General features: G+C 30.2%; 1 protein-coding gene across 1 annotated transcript; it reads left to right on the top strand.

Moving 5' to 3' along the window:
* Positions 1 to 544: 544 nt before the first annotated feature.
* Positions 545 to 1085, top strand: LOC129975354 (uncharacterized). Its single transcript, XM_056088416.1, has 2 exons — positions 545 to 613; positions 675 to 1085. Exons 1-2 carry the CDS (start codon positions 545 to 547, stop codon positions 1083 to 1085), a joined length of 480 nt encoding a protein of 159 aa, XP_055944391.1.
* The last annotated feature ends 18565 nt before the right edge of the window (positions 1086 to 19650 follow it).

Below are 19650 nucleotides of genomic sequence, written 5' to 3'. Positions count from 1 at the left end.
TTGAAATAATTCTATCAAAAATTACCTTTTTTTAAAGCCTGATTGAAACCACATCAAATGACATGAGTCATATACCTTTCTAATAATGTGTTGCGGGAATTTCTGGTAAGGTATCAATTATATAATGTTTTCTCTCTCCATCTAATTTCTATATTGAATTAAGATGTCATTCAATATATCTAACCAGTATAAGGTGATTCAATATATCTAACCAGTTTTGAGTTAACTTACAGTTTTGGATTTTAGCTTAATTTAGTTATCATAAAGTCCCGTTTTTTAAATTAATTTTGAACCGCGTAATTTGAACCATGATCAGATGACTAGAGTGACACATGAGCTAGCACCCTCTCTCCAACTTAAACAACACACCAGTAGGAGGGATGGCCCTGGAGGATTCACTGTGCACCAGACCCGTTTACATGGCGGTTCTTCGGCAAAATCGAGTCACGAATCTGCAATCCTCCGTTTCTGAAGTTGCCACCAGGCCACTGAGCCCTTACTACTTTAGGGGATTATTAAATATACACTCAAGAGCCAAAACATTATGACCACACCTACATTTTGCAATGAACTCGCCTGGATGACGTGGAAGGCACGTGATCAGGTGGAAGTGGTATTTAACTGCTGCTGGAGACTCTGAAGAATCATTCTTTCACTTACTTCTGTGTGTGAAGGGAAAGGCTGCGGATCTAAGCGACTTTGATAGAGGGCAGATTGTAATAGCTCGAAGGCTCGGAACAAGTATTTCCGAAACTGCACGACTCGTGGGTTGTGCGCGATCTACAGTTGTTAGTACTTATGCAAAGTGGATGAATGACGGTGAAAGCTGCAGTAGACGACATGGTGTTGGACGTCCACACCCTATCAAAGAAAAAGGTCATCGGAGACTGTCTCGCATGGTGAAGCAAAACCGGAGCCAGACAGTGGCTCAGCTGACAGCAAAATACAATGCAGGGACAAGTAGAATAGTATCGGAACACACTTTTCAGCGGACACTGTTGGATATGGGGCTACGCAGCAAACGTCCCACTCGTGTGCCTTTGCTGACCAAGCGTCATCGCCAACTGCGCCTGCGCTGGGCCTGAGAACATCGCGACTGGTCCATGGATCAGTGGGAGAGAGTTGCCTGATCAGATGAATCACGGTTTGTCATGCATCACGCCGATGGCCGTGTCAGGATATGCCGTCTTCCGGTCGAACAGTTGCTCCCTCAATGTACAGTAGGTCATACACAGGCCGGTGGTGGCGGTATTATGCTTTGGAGGACGTTCTATTGGGCGTCTCTGGGACCCGTGGTTGTGGTAGAGCATACCATTAATGCTACAGGGTATCTGAACATCATTGAGGACCAGTTGTACCCTTACATGGCCTCTGTTTTTCCAGCTGGAAATGGAATGTTCCAACAGGACAGTGCCCCGTGTCACAAGACTAAAATTGTGTTGGAGGGGTTCCAGGAACATGATGCTGAATTCCAGTTAATGTCCTGGCCGCCTAACTAACCGGATCTCAATCCGATAGAACACCTTTGGGATGACATGGGACGGCAGCTCAGAGTTCAAAGACCACCAATTCGCAATATCTCGTATTTGCGTGACCGTTGCTTAAACATTTGGTACAATCTGTCTCCGACTCTCTACCAAGGACTTGTGGCATCCATGCCGAGGCAGGTTGAAGCTGTGTTGCGCGCCAAAGGTGTGCCAACTCGTTATTGGCAGGTGGTCATAATGTTTTGGCTCTTGAGTGTATATGGAAACATATTAAATTGTTTCCCTTCATCACTCTTTATTAAATATGCTATTTTACAAATATTTTCTTGATTTCCGATGTAATTCCTTAAAGTGTCTAGGTAAAATAGCATAAGAAAATAGGTGTTCTATTTTACAAAATTCTATCTATTTTGCATTTAAATTCATGATAATTAGATTCAATCGAATATTATGGATTCTAGCTAATGGATATTAATGATTTTAAATTCTCACCTTACCATCTGCTCTATGTAGATATTTTTAATTAGATATTTTCAAGAAATGAAAACAAATTCAAGTTTTATTTATCTCGGGATATTTTTAACAGAAGTATTAAAAAAGATTAAAATCATTATATTAGGAACTAAAACCCTTTGAAGATTCATTAAACCGAAGGGTAATTATTCGAAGTTACGATTAATTCCACATATTTTTTTAACCATTTCCTGATATTCAAGATTCATTAACAAACTATTTTTAAGCATCAAGCTGAGGCAAATATTGGTAGCCGTATAATCTTAATAGCTATTCGCATGTTCTGATTATTATCGACATGGAATGGGCATGGAATTAAAATTCATAATAAGATAAATGCTATTAAAATCTTAAATGTTAGAGTATTCTATATTCAAATGGCATGATGTGTTCTGCGGTATTCGCCAATTCCTCATGAAGAATTTGAAGGAAATAAGCAGAATTTTTCTTTAAAAACATTCAATAATGGAAACAAATTATATGATAAAATATTTGATAAAATGATGAAAACAATTTTCATTACAATATTAAAAGTATTGCAGAGTATTATGAAAAAAAAAAATGCTTTCTAAATTGGCTAAAGGTTTGTTTTTCTGCAAAAATCTTCTCCAAAAATTATAACAAAATTATTTAAATTTATTTTCCTTTTTTGGAATAATTTTGTAAATTCAGAGGAGTGAATTTTACGATCTAAAACATATCCATGTCATATTCAATAAATCTAGTTAAATGGTTTTGCCCTTGGGACGTCTTAGTATACAAAACACAAACACATAAATACACAAATACCAAGTTATCTTCTATTATTAGTAGAGATAATATTAACTTTTCATACCTTACATTCTTTTCGTAACTGTATTCAGACACACATTTTTTCTGATTCTCGAAAAAAACATTGATCAATCCGAACAAATATACAGAGTACTCAAAATGTTTACAAAAGCAAAACGGAATTAAATATAAATCTATTTCACAATAGCGGACCAGGAATTATTTCGGATAAGTCTTTTGCCGATAAAGAAGCCTAAAAAATAAATGGAAGCTCAAGAACAATAAAACTTGAAACAAAACAGTTAATTGTGTTTCTTTTTTTTAGGGGGGGGGGACAAAAGTATAAAAAAATGTAATTAGACGGCCAAAAGATTTATTATTGTTGGGGCTGATTTATTTTCTATTTCATTGCGGTCTTTCTGAGTAAACCGCTATACAAAGAGGAAAATAAATATTTTCCATTTCCTCAATATACTGTGGGAAAAGGTAATTTTTATAAAGGAAAACTAAAATAACTGGGATTGATATTAATTATTAGATGATGACCAGCTCAGTTGCCAGGATGACTGACAGAGAAAAAATTCAAATGAATCATATATATATATATATATATATATATATATATATATATATATATATATATATATATATATATATATATATATATATATATATATATATATATATATACACATACAAAAGTATTAGAATAAAGTTAATAGGAAAAACAAAAAATCAAATAAAAATTAAACCAGAAAAATTATAAAAAATATTAAAAAAAAAAAAAGAATCTGGCCTGAAGACTTTTTCTAGGGTCACCCTCAGGTAGGGATTCAAAGAAAGGGATTTTTCTGTGAGGAAATACAGACATTTGTCTAATAATGATTCCTCGTGACCCGAAAATCCCCTGAAATTACGCTCAAGAGATATACCATTTTAACAGAAAGGAAATACAAAACAACAAAATAGAAGAAAATAACCACTACAAAGTAAAAATACAATAACAAAAATAACACTAAAAACAAAAAAACACTAAAATTAAAAATTAAAAACGAAAAGGCCAGTACATACCATTAACAGTCAAGAAAACTTTAAACTATTGATTGTGATTCCCTGTTTTTAAAAAACTAGCGGTAAATTATGTAAACAGATGCAGGCTCCCAGCGCCATCTATTGAGTGATCCAATATGCAAGGAAAGTTCTATTTTTATTTAAGCCGAAGGATTAATCCCAAACCATACCTTGTTTAATCAAAAAATTGACATTACAGTAATTTCTAGGAAATTCATTTTTAATTAAATTTTTAAGGAGGTTGTTTGATGCTTCAATATAGGAATTTTTATTATTCATCAGTCATCCCTTTTGATCCTGTTAACTTGTGAGAAAATTAGATTTTTGAAAATTTTAGAGTTTAGATTGGAATGGTAGTTACATAGTTTTGTTATTTTAAAGTTGAAATCATCCCTTTAATCGTATATACCAACTATTGTTTTATCATTAGTAATTTCGATTTTTAAATCCAGAAAGGTAGCCTCAAATTGATTTTTATTTGTATCTTTTAGAATTAAATCTTTTGGATAGCAATTAGTAACAATATTAGTATTGTCGAAGTTAATCAAAAGTAGGTCATCAATATATCTCCACCCGTTTATTAAATTATAATTAATTATTTTTTTCTCATAGTAATGCAGGAAAATATTAGCTAAAGCACTTGAGAAAGCTGTTCCCATTGGAATGCCCTTGACTTGTTTATAAAAATTGATACCATTAAACACGTAATTTTCAGTAATATTAAAATTACATAACTCAAGCCAGTTATTTTTAGGAATGATATTTTCATTTAAATATTCGTCATATATAAAAGTGCAGACCTTTATTAATTTTTTAGTGTATAAATTTTCGAAATCAAAAGTATTAAGTTTATTAATGTTGTTATCTTTAAGAAAATCCAATACTTCTTTGTTACTAGAAATAATAAAGTTGTCTTCATTTTTTATTTTGTCCAGGATAATTTTTAAGTATTTAAAGAAATGTTTACCCGTATAGTAATTATAACTGCCAGTGCTACAGGTTACGAATCTGAATTTAAATGGATTTTTATGAAATTTAACTGTTGGGAATAAATAAGGATAGTTAAGAGCGCAAGTCTTAGTTTTTTTTTTTTTTTTTTTTTTTTTTTTTTTTTTCCCGAAAGCTAGCATTCTTTTATCTAATTCCTTTTTCCCTGAGTTCTTTAACATATAAGTTTCATTAGAGTTATATTCATTAATTAAAAGTTCTTTATAATAATATTTACAAATTAAACAGAAATTATTTGCTGATTTATCTATTACTGTAATAACAAATTTTTCTTTTAAATTTTTTATTTCGTTTTTTAATGTTTTACTAAAATAAATCCCACGTTCTTTAGATCTGTCAAAATCAGTATTCATTTTTATTTTAATTTCCTTTAAAATTCTCACTTTCCATTCCCCGAAGCCTTCCTCAGGCCAATGGTATTTTCTAGATAATTTAGCAATAAAAACTTCCAAATCATTACCAATAGAAATCAAAATTTTGTTATGGTTTATTTTTTCTCTAAATCTAAATTTTGTTCCTCTTCCCATCAAATCTCTTAAAGAGTTGGATTCAATAATTTTTAAATTACCTGTAATAATATGACCTTTATCAATATCTATAAAATCTTTATATTTTTCTTTGTTACAGTAACAATCTGTTTTATTTATTTTATCTAAATTTTTGCAATAGTAATTATAATTACAAATTTTTTTCTTTAAAGTTGAAGTGTAACTAAACGCTATCATCTGTGTTTTAGAAGTAGCTGCAATTGCGCTCTCTAAATACTATGAAGTTCTTTTTTGGTTTTAGTTTAAATAGGTAATAAATTTGAGTTGCGATTTCGAAACTGTTTTGTTTCGTTTTCATTTTAGTTTCGTTTTCAAACTATTTCTTACTTTAGATTGGTTATATATATATATATATTGAATATGAATTCTAAATTTGTTTTTCGTTTGTTATTTTCAACCATTAGAGGGAATAAAATGACCGCTATTTTATTCATTTGTCTGTTTACTGTATTTTTTAAACACAGTCAGAAATCTTATTTTGCAGTTAAATATCCAATTTATGTGAATTTATGCGCCAAATCCCTCCTCCTGTTGGTCAGTTTTGGAAACTATTTTTTTCGCGTACCCTGTATATAGAAGAAGAATAAAATTAAAATTTTGTAGAATCAAGAAATATCGTTTGAATAACATTATTTTCCTTGAATTTTTCGCTCAATTCAAAACATAATAAAGTTATTTATGTGTGATAATGCTTCCAGACAGTATTATGGAAAATGGAACAAACATTTAATTGATTATTAATTTGTCAGAATTCTTATTCACTCCGATTTGCACATTCCTTCCATGGCTGTAAATCAAGCGATCTTGATTTACAGCCATATTTACAGCCTTATGTAGAAATATCCGACAGATATTTCTACATAAGGCAACATACCGTATTTTCTTTTATTAAAACTTGTGATCTGTGTCTTCAATATCTCATACACAATTTCAACATGGATAAAAATACAATGTATTTTTTCGTCTGAAAACTCTCTCAGGCATTTTCTTTGACAGATATTTCAACTTTCATATAAAAACAACATCTCAGAAAATAACTTTATCGATTCCAAGAAACATGACATTGAGCAAAAAATTGGATGCATGTATATTTATTTTTTTGTTCTTCCCGTTCTTTTGTCGCCGCTTTGTTTATCTCCTGAGAATCTTGTTTCAAATCTAAATCTTAAGTGACTGCTGTGGTATACTTGAAATGTCAAAGGACATATATTTAATAGAAAATAGCAATTTCTTCTGTTTTTGTTTCTTTGAAGCAAATTTGTCAGCGTTTACAAAAATAATTTTCATATTTTTATAAGCAAGAAATAAAATTGTTTGATGTTAGAAGATTTTCTGAGGGTGAGAATTATGAATTAATATAGAGTGATAAGTGAAAAGGGATCCTACAGGAACAAATTTTTTCTCCTTCTATATATATATATTCTCCAGTTATTCAAGATATTGATTATTTCCTTTTATGGTTATAATATGCTTTTCAAAACAACAAACAAAATAGACATGCTTAATGATTATTTAATTAAAAACTTTATGTATAATTAACAAAAAATAAAATACAAACATTTTTAATTTCTTTTAAATATTTTATACTTTTTAAATTACTTTAAAGTAGCTATTTTTAATATAAACCATATAAAGGTAATAAGCTACTTATTTATTTAAAGTAACTATACAAATCTCAAAATATTTATCTCAACAATATTAATTATCCTTATAGCTGAATTATAATAATTATTAGGTTATTAGCAAAATTATTCTTCCTTAGTTTTTAACGACTTTTAAGCTTTAGAAAAAATTAAATTTCTTTCTCGAACATGTGCAATATCTATATATTTTTAAAAATTATCAAATTTAGAGAAATAATTGCACGGCAATTCTATTAATATCTATAAAATCCCGTTTTTTTTGTTTTTTTTTTAATTTTTAAAAATTAGTTTTGTGCAATAATGCTTTCAGAAATCATGGCAGAAAAATACAAAATCTATGTTTATTTTTTAATAAATCACATCTTTAAGGAAAATTTCGTAAAGAAAATACCTTTGAAGTTGCAAATTTCCACCCTTCGATATACCAATCAGGGCAGCTAAAGTTAAGATATTTTGTCCAGTACTCACCAGTGCACTTATACATTTTCCTCATGGTAGAGATAATAGGCCCAAAAAGATATTGTGAAACATATATTAATTCATTAGAATAACAAATATTAGGATATTAATATTTATTATAATTAAAAGAAAATTTCTAAGAAATAACATCTTGTAGATCTTGCAAAATTTTTAATTTAACTTAAATCACTCTTTTCATTTCATTACAATTGATGGACGCTATACTATTTCTATACTATTTTTCACTCAATGTAACATTATTACTCTGAATGTGATTTTTCCGTTCATTTCATGAATCCTTTTTATGCAAACGGTAATTAAAAGTACTCTTTAAGACATGCCATGCCTTTGTAATATGCTTTTTTTTTCTGTCGGGATTGAAGGAAAGCCGAAGATTGTATCACGGATGACAAACACTGGATACAGCAATTAAAAGTACTGTTCAAGACATGCTATACCTTCGTAATATGCCTTTCTTTCTGTTGGGATTCAAAGGAAGCCAAAGATCACAGCACGGGTGATAAAGGCTGAATATAAATTGAAGGCAGATATTAAATATCTTTGTTGTTAATTAAATCAATTAAGTCCTTTTAATTAATGTAAAAGATGATTTTGTCATTCTTAGGTTTATTCTGCAACAAAACTTCGTAATGATGCAAAAATAAAATTGTAAAACTGATGATAAAATAGTTTGGTGAATAAGGGATTATTTGAAATTTAAAACATAATATTAATAATAAAATAGGAAAGGCATCGTTTAAGCTGAAAGTCCCTTTTTTCCTTCATTTTCAGAAACGCGGTATACACTAATGAAAAGAAGCAACAAAATATTTCAAGTATTTCAAGTCGACCGCAAGCGATCGAATATCTGTCATCCAAAACTTCATGTATTTTTCCACAAAATTAAAGTTTTTCTTTCACTCAGCACGGTGAAGACGTGAACTGAATTTCGAACATTTCTCGTTTTTACTACTGCGAATTTCATTCTTTTTGAAAAATTCCAGTGGAAAGATAGCAAACAAACTGCAAATGATAAAATTCTTTTCAGAACGATTCGCAATATTTTTCTCGTTGCAAAAACAATTCGGTTTACCTTTTCCGAAGAATCTCGTCTTTTCACAGGCCAGAAGAATATTAAATCTTGAATGCATGTGAAAGTGAGGTAAAAAAAAAAAATCAAACTACTAGCTTCGGAACTTTTCCTGAGGGTAATGTATCACTAGTTTCACCACATTTCCATAATAATGTTTATTCATCTTGATTTTTTGCAGCATTGTTTCAACATTATTTCTTGGTGCTGAAGATGTATTTTTACTATGCGAACTTTCTTAGAATGTGTTTCTATAAGAGAACTGTAGTGCCTACTGATGAAAAATAAGAATTAACTAGCATTCTACAACATTCCATTAAGGGGGGGGGGAGGTTATTTGAGAATGTAACAGACTACTTCTGCTTTGTGATTTTTTTGTTTTTATTTTTTGAAGTTATAATACAATTCTAAGCTTTAAGACTGTAAATAATTTATTTTTTCAAATTAAATTATAACTTCTTTATTTCAATTTTCTTGAGGATTTTATATTTGACGAAATCCCTTGTTCCCTCTTTCAATTTAAAACTTTTATCATAATTTCTCTTTTTTTTTCATAAAATATTGTAATTTCATTTGAAGTAGTAATGCAGATATTTAACCTTGTTTGAAAAAAACTGTCTTGATTGATTTTTTTTTCTTAGATTTTGATATTTTTAAAAATGCATTTGGATTTGTATATTTGCAGAAATATCCATTATTCTAATCATTAGTGCTCACAAAATTTCTTTGCAAAAATCTTCTTATATCTTATATCTTCTTCTGTCTTTTTAACATATTCATTAATGTATAATATATGTGTTAAATGTCATTTTACATACAAATAAGAGCCCGTTTTCTTTACACTATTCAGAATGATTATGTAATATACTGAAATTTTAAATGCAAGAAAACCACCGATTTTCTTATCTTTCAAAGCATGCTGAATGTGAATATACAAAGTGCCCCACGAGGTATGCTAATATTTACAGATTCCACAAGGTATGCTAACATTTACGGATTCGGATAGTTTATTTAGAGATTCCACAAGGTATGCTAACATTTACAGATTCGGATAGGTTATTTACAGATTCCACAAGGTATGCAAATATATACAGATCCGGAATAGGTTATTTACAGATTCCACAAGATATGCTAATATTTACAGATTCGGATAAGTTATTTACAGATTCCACAAGATATGCAAATATTTACAGATTCGGATAGGTTATTTACAGATTCCACAAGGTATGCTAACATTTACAGATTCGGATAGGTTATTTACAGATTCCACAAGGTATGCTAACATTTACGGATTCGGATAGTTTATTTACAGATTCCACAAGGTATGCTAACATTTACAAATTCGGATAGGTTATTTACAGATTCCACAAGGTATGCAAATATATACAGATCCGGAATAGGTTATTTACAGATTCCACAAGATATGCTAATATTTACAGATTCGGATAAGTTATTTACAGATTCCACAAGGTATGCAAATATTTACAGATTCGGATAGGTTATTTACAAATTCCACAAGATATGCTAACATTTACAGATCCGGATAGGTTATTTACAGATTCCACAAGGTATGCAAATATTTACAGATTCGGATAAGTTATTTACAGATTCAACAAGGTATGCAAATATATACAGATCCGGAATAGGTTATTTACAGATTCCACAAGATATGCTAATATTTACAGATTCGGATAAGTTATTTACAGATTCCACAAGGTATGCAAATATTTACAGATTCGGATAGGTTATTTACAAATTCCACAAGGTATGCTAACATTTACATATCCGGATAGGTTAATTACAGATTCCACAAGGTATGCAAATATTTACAGATTCGGATAAGTTATTTACAGATTCAACAAGGTATGCAAATATATACAGATCCGGATAGGTTATTTACAGATTCCACAACTTATACTAATATTTACAGATTCGGATAAGTTATTTACAGATTCCACAAGGTATGCTAACATTTACAGATTCGGATAGATTATTTACAGATTCCGATACAACACGCCAAGACGAGTATTTTGATGCATATCATATGGGGTCCTCGAATATGACGTCATAGTCTAATTGCACGAAGAACTTTAATTACGAATCCGACGGTCTGTATTCCAATTTATGGTACATACGACGACTGCACAACGTGGAAGCTTCCCTAGATGATTATGCACATTCGTGGTAACCAATCAGGTGGAAAGTGCTTCTGCAAGTGAATATGCAAATTCCCGCAACGTCATATATGACTGGAAAAGAGTTTTGATGAGAATGGGTCGAGCGTTTTCGCTAAGAAATTATTGCGTACTGTACGTAATCGTCTTGGTTCCGAAATGAGCAAATATTCGATTGAGCATTGTGTTTTCATGGCTCTGACGGAAGATGAATTGCATTTATCAGCGTCTGTGATGAAAAAATTCTGCAATTCGGAACATTTCATCATGGACTGAGCTGCTTGGATTCCATTACGAAAACAGACAATGGCGTGGCCTCTTACTCAAAGCATCTTAACCCGTGTGATTTTTTATGGGGATTTCTGAAAGACACAATGTATCTCACATAACCCTCAACATTGGACGACTTGAGAGCAGCAGTTGAAACCGAGGTCAAGGAAATTGGAGCAGATGCTTTGCTGAAAACAATTGCGAACTTCGATTCCAGACTTCACCATGCCATTTGTTCAAACGGCCGGCATTTCGAAAATCTGTTGTATTGAAAGTTTTCAATATGCATTGATTCTTTTCCCTCTCATTTCTTGAAGTTTTCATAACACAAGCTTCACACCTTAATTAGACTTTGACATTATATCCGCGACCCCACATGTTATACATCAAAATATTCGTCTTGACGTGTTTCATCCAAATCTGTAAATATTAGGTGCTGCAAATTCATATAAAAACTTATATTAATTTTGTTCGATATTTAAATTTACATTATAACGCAATTCTGAGATTTCCATTGGTACCACAATAATAGAATTTGCAACAAATTTAAATTTAAAAATCGGTAAGCAAAATGTACAATATCCTTTAAAGCATAAAAACACAAAAAGTATTTTAAAATTTATAGAACAGTAGATATTATTACAAGTATTTAACATTAATATTTTCTTTCATTTTTTGTAGTAATGTGTTATAAAACGACTTATTTTTCACGATAATTTTATGTTTTAGGCATGCTTTTAATAAAATAGTCGCGACTTTATTGTAAAAATTTAATTTAAGTAGCAAGCAATAATGAAAAAATTATTAAAATCGTCAATATTTATTAAATATTGCTGCTGTTTCCTGTAATTTAATTAGAAGTATGAAGATATTTCAGCCATCTTTTAATTAAAAATTGATTTTCAATGAAGTGGAAACTTTCTTTCTTTATTTAATCGGAGAATTCGAAAGGTTACAGTATAAAATTTATGAAACATATTCAATAGTACTGTCACATTTCTTTATCCAGATATTTTTTCCTTGAATTTTATACCTTAGAACAAAAGGACTAGATTCAGTAAGAAAGCTATTGGAATAGTTGAATTATAATCACTTGAGATTAAAATTTATATTTAAATTTCAGCTGAGATTCCGTAAAATTAGATAGATGCATATTTCGGTCAACAGAATAGTGTAGTGCTTCTAAAATATTATATGAAAATCAACTCTTGATGAAGATTAAAAACTCTCTACTAAGGAAATCAATGAATTAACAAAATTATACTTTCATGCTAAAAATCTGAATGTTACGATAACATTGAAATTGTTACGGATTTGAAATTTTGCTTTCTGAAAATGATAATTTCCTTCTTAAAAACAGAGAAATAAATCTGCATTTTATGAATAATGAATTGATGTCAAGTCATTTGTGGTTAACTATCAGCGTGGAAACAAATTTGGTTGCTTTGATGACAGAAGTTAAGATTCTGTTCTTATCTCTATTAGGAAGAAATCTAGTTTTTTTCCCAGAAAGTTGCGCATACATGATGCCTTGCCAAGAGATTATGGAAGGCGGGGCAATCAAACGAATTAGATTCTCTCATTAGTACATTATTCATATTGATAGTTGGTAATAGAATAGACATGATGCTGAAATTCAGTTTAATTAGTCTACTTGGAATCTGATTATATGCTATTAATTTCTAAAAATGCACATACTTTTGTACAGTTTATAATAATTTTTTTTTTCAATTTTTCTTGTTAATGTTCTTATTGAATAAAGCTTCGTATACCAGTATTCAAATTGTTGGATTCCATACATAGACACTTTCGGGCCGATTTTCTAATATAATACTTACTAGAACATGATTATATTATCTAATCTTATATGGAAAGATGAATTTTTGTTTGTTCGTATTTTATGCTCTGCCGTACCATTCATCAGATAGCGATAAAACTTTGCCAACTTATTTCTTGAACTATGTACAAAGTTCTTCGCCATATACATAGTAAAATTATTCTATCTAATTGAATGTTTGTTTGTTAGTATTTTATGCGTTGTTGTGCCGTATATGTGATTGCTGTGAAACTTTGCCAAATTATTGCTTTTACTTGCTTGAAGGTTATAGGCATAGTACAATTATTATATCTAATTTATAAAATTGATTTTTTTCTATTCTTATTTTATGCTCTCCCATACCGTTCGTCCGATTACAATAAAACTTTGCCAACTTATTGCTTGCTCATGCGCAATGGATATAGACAAAATAAATTGATAAACATTTATTTTAAGCACAATAAAATTTGCAAACAAATAATTTCAGACGTTTCAATGAACCAACATTATTGTAAAATTGACAATTGACAATAGACAAACTGTAAACGACACATGTCATTCTTAATTGATCGCACATATATCAAACAAAATAAAAATGATATCATCTATACCAATAAATTTCAGTAAAATGAAATAAAAAATATTTAGTGCCAGCGCTATTTTTTTTCTTCTTTTCGTTAATGAATACTCATCTGCATAAGATATTGTCATTCAACATGCACATTATTTTGGCTGTGGTAAACCGCACATATTATTCAGAGTATTCTCACACACACATTATAGAATTATTATTATCGATGTCAGTCAAAGAAAGTTATATTTAATGAAAATTTTCCAATGCAAACAGTCATTTTTCTATTTATTCAGTGAATCGACAAACGATTTTTCGTTTATACAAACGTATATAGCGTTAATTGCTTCGTGAAAAAATATGCCTCCCAAACGTCCGTCACTTAGTAGATCAACCAACGCATCACCTAGAAATAAGCGAATTCGAGCTTCTCAAACAAAGGACGAGCAACAAGCGATCAACGAAGTAAATCGTTTACGAATTGCAAATTCACATGCTTCAGAATCTCAAGATCAATATGCAGCAAGAGTCGAAAAAGAACTATTCCTAACAGAAAGTATAATGGAGAAGATATGCTCAATCCACGCATTCCCATTATTCCCACTGACATGCCTTTTTATTTCACATGACTGCAGTTCCTCATTCGACTAGCATTCCCAATGATCATCAACAAGGAGCAAAGCCAATCACTTCAAATGCGGATTGTATATAGAGAAACCATGTTTTTCATATGGTCATTTCTGTGTAGGATGTTCACGAGTCGGACAGCCAAAAATTTCTTGTTTTTGCTGAATACGGAAAAATAAAAATTATTATCAACCCTATAGCACTTAAATGGATAATAAAAAATATAAAATGCATATTATTTAATATTCCCCTTTAATTCCTCTCTTTTCATTAAGTTTCAATGAATGTATTCATTGCCGATAAGATGGTAGATATCAGTCTTTCTATCATTCCTAATTAAACAAGACAGATATTTTAAATTTCAAACGATATCTCTAAAATTATTTATTCTGTAGCAGCAACACGCCGGGTACCAGCTAGTTATTGTTATAACACAAGTAATATTGAAATACTTTTGAAGAAGAATAAATATTATATGTCAATTTTCTTTTTATTATAGCAAGGATGTATATCATCCTAATAAATGAGATTAATAACCACAACATATTTCAAATTCCATTTATATAAAAATATATGATAGGATAATGATACATTAATTTAAGCCGGATAACTTGTTGAAAATAAGCAATTATTAACAGCAGATTAATCAGCTATCGCAGGTTCATTTGAAATAAAAAAAAATATATATATACATGAATTGAAATTATTATTATTTTTTTTACCTTTTTTCTAGATGCAGTTACTTTTAAAATGCAATAAAAATATTTTAAACTGCAAAATAATTTTGATATTTATACACAGTACAAAATATACATGACATTTATGCATGATAGTTATGTTTTTGAAAAAAAAAATGTCTCTGAACAAATTGTTCAAGTATTTTGAATATTCTATAGATATGGGCATTTCTTTTATAATCATCACCGCAGTGTACATTTATTTCTTAAGTATAATCGAAAGAAATTTAATTATTTCGCCAATCTTTAAGTAATTCTTTTCATTTTACATTCATATATTTTATTATGTTGGAAGTAAAATGCGAAATTTTATATAAACTAATACGAATTTTTTTATGTTTATTAAACCTGAAACTTTTATATATAATAATATATAAACTTGATATAAACCTGAAACTTTTTTTTACTTTAGAACTTATCAAATAACTTATTCAAAACCATGAAGACAAGAATTATATTATCTCGTTACTTAGCTAAAAAAATTCGACATTTCCCATTATTCATTATCTCTTAGAGCACGGCTAGTCTGGCCCCCAAATTCGGGGTAAATTTTCGTTGCAGAAAAAGAATAGAATGGCTCTTTCCATATGACTGGTTAAGAATTATCTTTCATCTCTATATTTCAGCTGTGGACCAGCTAACCCTTGAATCCGGACTTTGTCAAGCTATACGATTTGGGGTGAATCTCAGCTCATGGGGTTAAAAAATATTTTTCAATTAACAAATAAAATATAGATATTTAAATCGTTTCCATTCAGACACATTAAAACAATTGTAGCATATTTTTAAAGGAACAGAACTGCTTGTTCCGCTGGTTCAAGAGAAAAGTAACAAATAAATATATCAAAATTAAATAAAAATATGGATTACAAATTAATTTATGAGGGTTCTTTTTAATAATATTTTATCAAAACTTTGAGAAGGCATCCTTGCACAAGGGTAGTGCTTCTTCCCCGTGATCTGAGCGACCCTGGTTCGAATCCCGGTTCGGGCGTGGTTGTTCTTCATCTGTGTTCTATCTGTGAGGTGTGTGAATGTGCGAGTTTTATCTTCATATGAGCTCAAAGTCAGACTTCAGCCCTCGGGTGCTCAGATTTTCATCAGATTCATCAAAGTTTTGAATTTGGGAAAACATCATTTGATGTTATAAAATAGTATTAAGGTTTAGATTTTTTAAAAATATAATAGAAAAATGAAGCTTTCAAAAAAAAAAAAATACTGAAGCAAATTTGAAAAGGTTTTGTAAAAAATTCTGTCCAGATATTGAGAGTATAAAATAAAAATATATTAAATATTTTCACTAAAAGAAAACGGGTTTTTTTAACGTAATAAGCTGTCTAAAAATAATTAAAATGTAGTCACATAAAAGTAACCAGGCGTGTGTTAAGAAAATTTAACGCTTCTATTCTCGTGTCGATAGTAACGTTTGACTCTAAATTAAAATTCTTTTAGAACTTTTTTCCTGAAAAGCAGTTGTGAGCTTTCCTTTAAAAAATTAATCCTATTTGATTTTGTGAGTCTTTTCTCTATGGTTCTTAGCGTTTCAGTTTAAAAAATTAAACTTTCGATTTTTTTCAATATTTTTTACTAAGCTCAACCAAGTTGAAAGAAAAGAATGTTCTGATCTTAGTTCTCGGTCGAGCAATTCAGTGAAAGGCAGTGCCTTTTTATTTTGTAATCGTTTCTTTCCATTTCGTTCCCATATATATGAATGAAAACCTTTAGTGCAGCATACTATGGTTACTTGATTTTATTTGCAGAATGGAATTAAGTTCTAAATTTAAAAAGAAAATATAAAATTTTTCATATAATTTTATTTATTTGTTATAATGTCATGCAATTAGAGTTTCAAACATCGCTATCACTCTCCTAAGGTGTGAATCAATAAAATGCGAATTGTGGGGAAAGTCCGCGTGAAAAAAACCTGCACAAGAAAGAAAAATAATTTCAAAGTCATTGTAATGATTGCTGCTTCAAATTAGGCTGTGTCAAAAATTCTGTGCGCATTTCATACATTCTAAAAATATTTTTGAATTTAAATTACTATATTTAACTTACTATAGAATATCTCTTCATGATATCAGAGGTGTCCTAAGAGACACTGTATAGTAACTGACTGTATAGTAAGATACACTGTATAGTAAGATACACTGTATAGTAACTGACTGTATAGTAAGAGACACTGTATAGTAACTGACTGTATAGTAAGAGACACTGTATAGTAACTGACTGTATAGTAAGAGACACTGTATAGTATATAGTGCCACCCCCGGGGGGCACCTCGAAATGAGGATGAAATGCTTCAGACATGGTGGTTGGATCTCGCCCCCCTGGAGGGGCAGACTAATAGGTAGAGGATCTGACTCCTCCCTTCGATGACGGGACGTACTTCCTTCGGGGAGGGTTTTACCGTGGCCGGTGACAGCCCTTACGACTGAACCACAGTTCCCGCCAATGTTGCTGTTGCGGCGGTCCGGTCATTCAGTTTTATGGTTTAATTCCGTGTGCCTTAGTGGCGGGTCGGAGAGTTAGATGGCTGACTTCCTATACAGTGTCACCCCCCCCTCGGTGGCACCTCAAAATGAGGATGAGAAGCTTTTGGAATCTCGCCACTCCTGTGGGTACAAGGTGCTTGGTTCTCACCACTTTGGTGGGTAAAGAAATGCTGGTAGTGGTGTGTTGGGAGGGTCTGCTATTGATGACTGGATGTGCTTCTAGTGGGAGAGGTTGTACTGTGGCCGGTGATGACCGTTAGGATTCAACCTTAGTTCCCACCAATGCTAAGGCGGCGGCCCGTTCATTCAAATTAAAAGCAAAATATATTTCGATTATCATTTGAATTAAAATGAGGCACAACATCTGAAACATTTATTTTGGTTTTAACACAGAGAGGAATACTTAGTAGTAAATCTTTCATTTATTAATTCTGCATTTTAATTATCTAGCAACATTTTGAAATTTAAATTACCGTTTTGTAATATTTGGCATTTAGCATATGTTTTGAATTATTTTTAAACAAATTATCCGATTTAAAAGAGCTGAAATAAAAATTTATTTTAGACTCTTGTAGTATAATCTTTAACTCCTATTAAATTTCACAAATCAGCTTTGACGAAAATAAATTGGATATTTTCATGTAAGTAAAATAAAGTAATAAATAATAATGTAAGTAAAATAAAGTAAATTCGCACCATAATATTTTCCTTTGTGTCTTTAAAATGCATGGAAGTTAATAAACAAATTTAAAAGATATATCTTTATTGCAGTGAATAAAAAAAAAGCGATTTTTTTTTTAAAAAAAAGGTAATTTTAAATCATTTGTCTTATTTTTGGTCTTTTATACTCTTTGACAAAAATTTACATTTTTACGAAAATTTATAAAAAAAAAATATATAAAAAAAAACCCAACAGCTTTTATGTTCTGGTTTCGAAAGATTTTCCGTAAAAGTTTTTTTTTTCCTTCTGGTATGTTTTTTTTTTTTTTTTAAATTCTTGAAACTGGATTTTGATAAAATTCCTTCCTTTTCGAATTACAAAGAAATATTGATAGAAATCCACTTTTTTTCTTTCCAAACTGAACTTCCAGGAAAAAAGTTTTTTTTTTCCTTTAATCAAGTTTGTAAGTAATTGTTTCCAATGAAATGTAGCAAGACCGAATAAAATAGTTTAACGAAAACTAAATATTTTGAATATGATTTGATGCTATTTTTTAATATTATCTTTTTATCAGATTCTCTAGGATGATAAATTGATACAAATATTTTATTAAAAATTATATTTTCTTTTTTAGTCTTCAGAAATCTCGATGAAATGTGTTTATTATTATTATTATCAGTTATTTCAACTCGCTTGAATCTTTTAAGAGAAACAATATATATTTTTTTATGAGCTTCGCAGAGATCTAAGTTATACGTAGCTATCTAATAAATCCGTTTCATATTTTTTATAACTATTAATATATAAAGATTCTAATGGAGATAGCGTTACGATTCCCACATTTCCAAAATCTTACCTTTTTGTTTCCAAAATCGAAAGAGTTTCAATGTTATAGCAAGACTGTCACAAGGACAAGGCATTATTGACCTGACATCCCTTCCAGGTATATTAGAGATGCCTAGAAACTACCATTCCTTCAAAGAAAATAACTTACACAACACTGCGTAGATTTACGTTTCGCATTCAAGCTTGACTATCGACAGTGATTGCAAACATAAATGTTGTTTTCGAAATAATTACAACATAATGTTACTTATTATTAGTTTTTAATCATTTAAGAATTCATGGATCGAATTTGGTTTCATGAGTGAAGAGTTTTTAATTTCATTCACACATAAATTCTACAGATTTATGCTTAAATACAAATTCTTTTATTGAGTTTAAAAATTCATTCAATATAAATGTGCATCCCTCCTAAACAATGATAAGCTAACCAACATAAAACAATGAATTATAGCAACCAAGACATACGTTTCATTATTCTATAGAGAAATAAGTGAATTAAAAATCAGTAATTAATGTAATCGCTAATTAAAAGTAAATAAAGCGGTCATTCAATGAGATTTAAAATCTAGCCGACAGATAATTATCTATCATGCAGTTTAGGATATCCAATTTTTGCTACTGAAATTGTACTATATTGACTTTTGAAATTTGTCCATTCTTTAATAATCTGTTAATTGTTTTCTTTTAATATTCAATTTGCCTTTTTTAATTTGTTTCATTGTTTACTTCATTTTTGTATTCGTATTTTCCTTTAATTGATTCATTAAAGAAGCAATACTGTGGGTCGGGATAACTTGATTGGCCGGTCGTTGGATTCGCATCTCTTGGGTTGCGAGTTCAAACAACATGATCCGAAGACTCTC

This window comes from Argiope bruennichi, chromosome 7 (genome assembly GCF_947563725.1).
Source record: "Argiope bruennichi chromosome 7, qqArgBrue1.1, whole genome shotgun sequence".
NCBI classification, from domain to species: Eukaryota; Metazoa; Arthropoda; class Arachnida; order Araneae; family Araneidae; genus Argiope; species Argiope bruennichi.
Note: the sequence above shows the minus strand (reverse complement) of the source record. Positions and strands in the feature narration are given on the sequence as shown.

Bases quoted from the DNA above. Each gene is read 5' to 3' on its own strand.
- LOC129975354 (XM_056088416.1), top strand. From the start codon at position 545: ATGACCACACCTACATTTTGCAATGAACTCGCCTGGATGACGTGGAAG. The intron at 614-674 runs GTATTTAACTGC...CTGTGTGTGAAG, and splicing joins CACGTGATCAGGTGGAAGTG to GGAAAGGCTGCGGATCTAAG.